A 3,012-nucleotide genomic window follows, 5' to 3' on the forward strand; every position below is an offset into this window, starting at 1 on the left:
TGGAAAAAGAAAAACTTTTCATTCAATCGTTTCAAGTATTATCCCTCCAGACACGGTATATGTTTTGTTGTGAATACTTCCTGACGAATAATGTAATACGACATGAAACATAACATTAAAAAAGTTTCAAAATTAGTTTAACTTGAATGAAAAGTTTAGTTGGCATGTATAACAAAGCTCCAGAATGTGCTGAGTGTATTAGTTTACTAGGAGTAAGAAGGGCACTGAAAAGGAGATAGAATGACCAAAAATATTATATTCACCATTTTACATTAAAAAGCATTTAAAAAAAAAAAACAGTTTTAAGTTAATTGTCTTGTAGCTTAAGAGGTGAGTCAGGTAAGAAACTGAAGAAGCTCATGATATGTATTTCCTTCCATGTAACTATTTTTACTAAGCTCAAATTCATGCAGAGAGTTAGAGTTGGCCATGAAGTCAGCTGCTTATACAATATTATTTGAAATAAAGCATGGTCTACTCTGTTTCTGTTCTTCTTGTATTAACTTTGTTTTTGGTTACTTGACTCCACGAAATCCTTGTTTACTGTGTAATTGTTATGTGAGTAAATAATAACTTTGTATGTAATGCAACACTGAAAGTCTAGCTTTTCAGTAATGCTCTAGAAATAAACTCATTGAGCCTCTGAACATCTCTTCTCCTACCTATTTCAAATTTTGGTTTTTAATTCTCTGAATCAACTTCCTATTTTGTCCACAGGGACCATGAAAACCAGAGCGGTGAAGTCACTTTCATTCTCTTGGGCTTCTCCAAAGAATTCTTCCAGTATTAACTTGGCTTTTCATTACTCAACTTCCACAAAATTCTTGTTCACTGTATAATTGTTATGGGAGTGAATACTAACTTTATAGGTAATAAAACAGTGAAAGTCTAACATTTTCAGCAATGCTCTTAATAGAGACCATTGAGCCCCTGGACATCTCTCTTCCCTATCTCAAATTTGGTGTTTTACTTTTCTGTATTAACTTCCTATTTTGTCCACAGGGACCATGAAAATCAGAGCGGTGAAGTCACTTTCATTCTCTTGGGCTTCTCCAAAGAATTCTTCCAGTATTAACTTGGCTTTTCATTACTCAACTTCCACAAAATTCTTGTTCACTGTATAATTGTTATGGGAGTGAATACTAACTTTATAGGTAATAAAACAGTGAAAGTCTAACATTTTCAGCAATGCTCTTAATAGAGACCATTGAGCCCCTGGACATCTCTCTTCCCTATCTCAAATTTGGTGTTTTACTTTTCTGTATTAACTTCCTATTTTGTCCACAGGGACCATGAAAATCAGAGCGGTGAAGTCACTTTCATTCTCTTGGGCTTCTCCAAAGAATTCTTCCAGTATTAACTTGGCTTTTCATTACTCAACTTCCACAAAATTCTTGTTCACTGTATAATTGTTATGGGAGTGAATACTAACTTTATAGGTAATAAAACAGTGAAAGTCTAACATTTTCAGCAATGCTCTTAATAGAGACCATTGAGCCCCTGGACATTTCTCTTCCCTATCTCAAATTTGGTGTTTTACTTTTCTGTATTAACTTCCTATTTTGTCCACAGGGACCATGAAAATCAGAGCGGTGAAGTCACTTTCATTCTCTTGGGCTTCTCCGAATATCCAGAACTCCAGGGGCCCCTGTTCCTGGTATTCCTGACCATCTACACGGTCACCGTGCTGGGGAACCTGGGCATGATCACGGTCATCCACATCAATCCCAAACTCCACACTCCCATGTACTTTTTTCTCAGCCACCTATCTTTCGTTGATTTCTGTTACTCTACAGCAGTTACACCCAAACTGTTAGAAAACTTGGTTGTGGAAGACAGAACCATCTCCTTCACAGGATGCATCATGCAATTTTTCGTTGCCTGCACATTTGTGGTGACAGAAACATTACTGTTGGCAGTGATGGCATACGACCGATTCGTGGCAGTCTGTAACCCTCTTCTATACACAGTAGTCATGTCTCAGAAGCTTTGTTCCCTGTTGGTGGGTGCATCATACTTGTGTGCTTTAGCCTATTCTTTAACATTCACATACTTTTTGTTGAAGTTATCATTTTGTGGGACTAACTTAATAAATAACTTTGTCTGTGAGCATGGTGCTATTGTTGCTGTTTCCTGCTCTGACCCCTACATCAGCCAGAAGATCTTTTTAGTCTGTGCCACATTCAATGAAATAAGCACCCTGCTGATCATTCTTACCTCCTATGTTTTCATTTTTATCACTGTCATGAAGATGCCTTCAACTGGGGGGCGTCACAAAGTCTTTTCCACATGTGCCTCCCACCTGACCGCCATCACCATCTTCCATGGGACCATCCTTTTTCTCTACTGTGTTCCTAACTCCAAAAGTTCCTGGCTCATGGTCAAGGTGGCCTCTGTCTTTTACACAGTGGTCATCCCCATGCTGAACCCACTGATCTACAGCCTCAGGAACAAAGATGTGAAGGAGACAGTTAAAAAATTAATCAATACTAAATATTTCTGTGATAAAATATAAAACTAGAAATCTGAGCTATTTCTCTTTGAAAGTACTGGTAAGGGTTGTTCAATAGCAAATCAAGACATTAATCTGTCGTAACCTTGCAATTTATAGTCCAAGATCCGTTCACTATAATATTTAGTAAGATAACTAAAATTATAAATAATATTAGGGATGAAATCTCAGACTACTTAAACTTAATTTTTGATTCAGAAATTGTAATATAAAAGTTTCTGTGTTATTATACATGATCGAGTGATTGCCCAGGTCAACTTTCAGTTCAGTCGAAATCATGTGAATTGTGGGTTTTTGAGATGATCTGAAGAGTTTTAGTTTACAATGTAGTAATTTTATAATTTATTTGTAGATTATTTTGGATATTCAACATGCATATTACACAATATTTAATTAATTATTTTCTGATTTTGTTCTTTCCAATATTATACTTTTTAATTGTTCTGTTAGTTTTGGTTAAGTAACTAAGAACTTCAGTGTAAATTTGAAGAAAGAATTAA

The 3,012-nt window shown here is 35.9% G+C and overlaps 1 protein-coding gene across 1 annotated transcript in view; it reads left to right on the forward strand.

Moving 5' to 3' along the window:
• The window catches only part of LOC102897390 (olfactory receptor 5D13), a gene marked incomplete at its 3' end in the record, with an annotated part of 4,961 nt that extends 2,467 nt beyond the window's left edge, over window positions 1-2,494 (forward strand). Inside the window, exon 2 of the mRNA XM_006904850.2 lies at window positions 1,573-2,494. Coding sequence (XP_006904912.2) covers window positions 1,573-2,494 — 922 coding nt within the window. The remainder of the gene's footprint in view (window positions 1-1,572) is intronic.
• Window positions 2,495-3,012: the final 518 nt, after the last annotated feature.

This window comes from Pteropus alecto, unplaced genomic scaffold (genome assembly GCF_000325575.1).
Source record: "Pteropus alecto unplaced genomic scaffold, ASM32557v1 scaffold241, whole genome shotgun sequence".
In the NCBI taxonomy this organism is placed as follows: domain Eukaryota; kingdom Metazoa; phylum Chordata; class Mammalia; order Chiroptera; family Pteropodidae; genus Pteropus; species Pteropus alecto.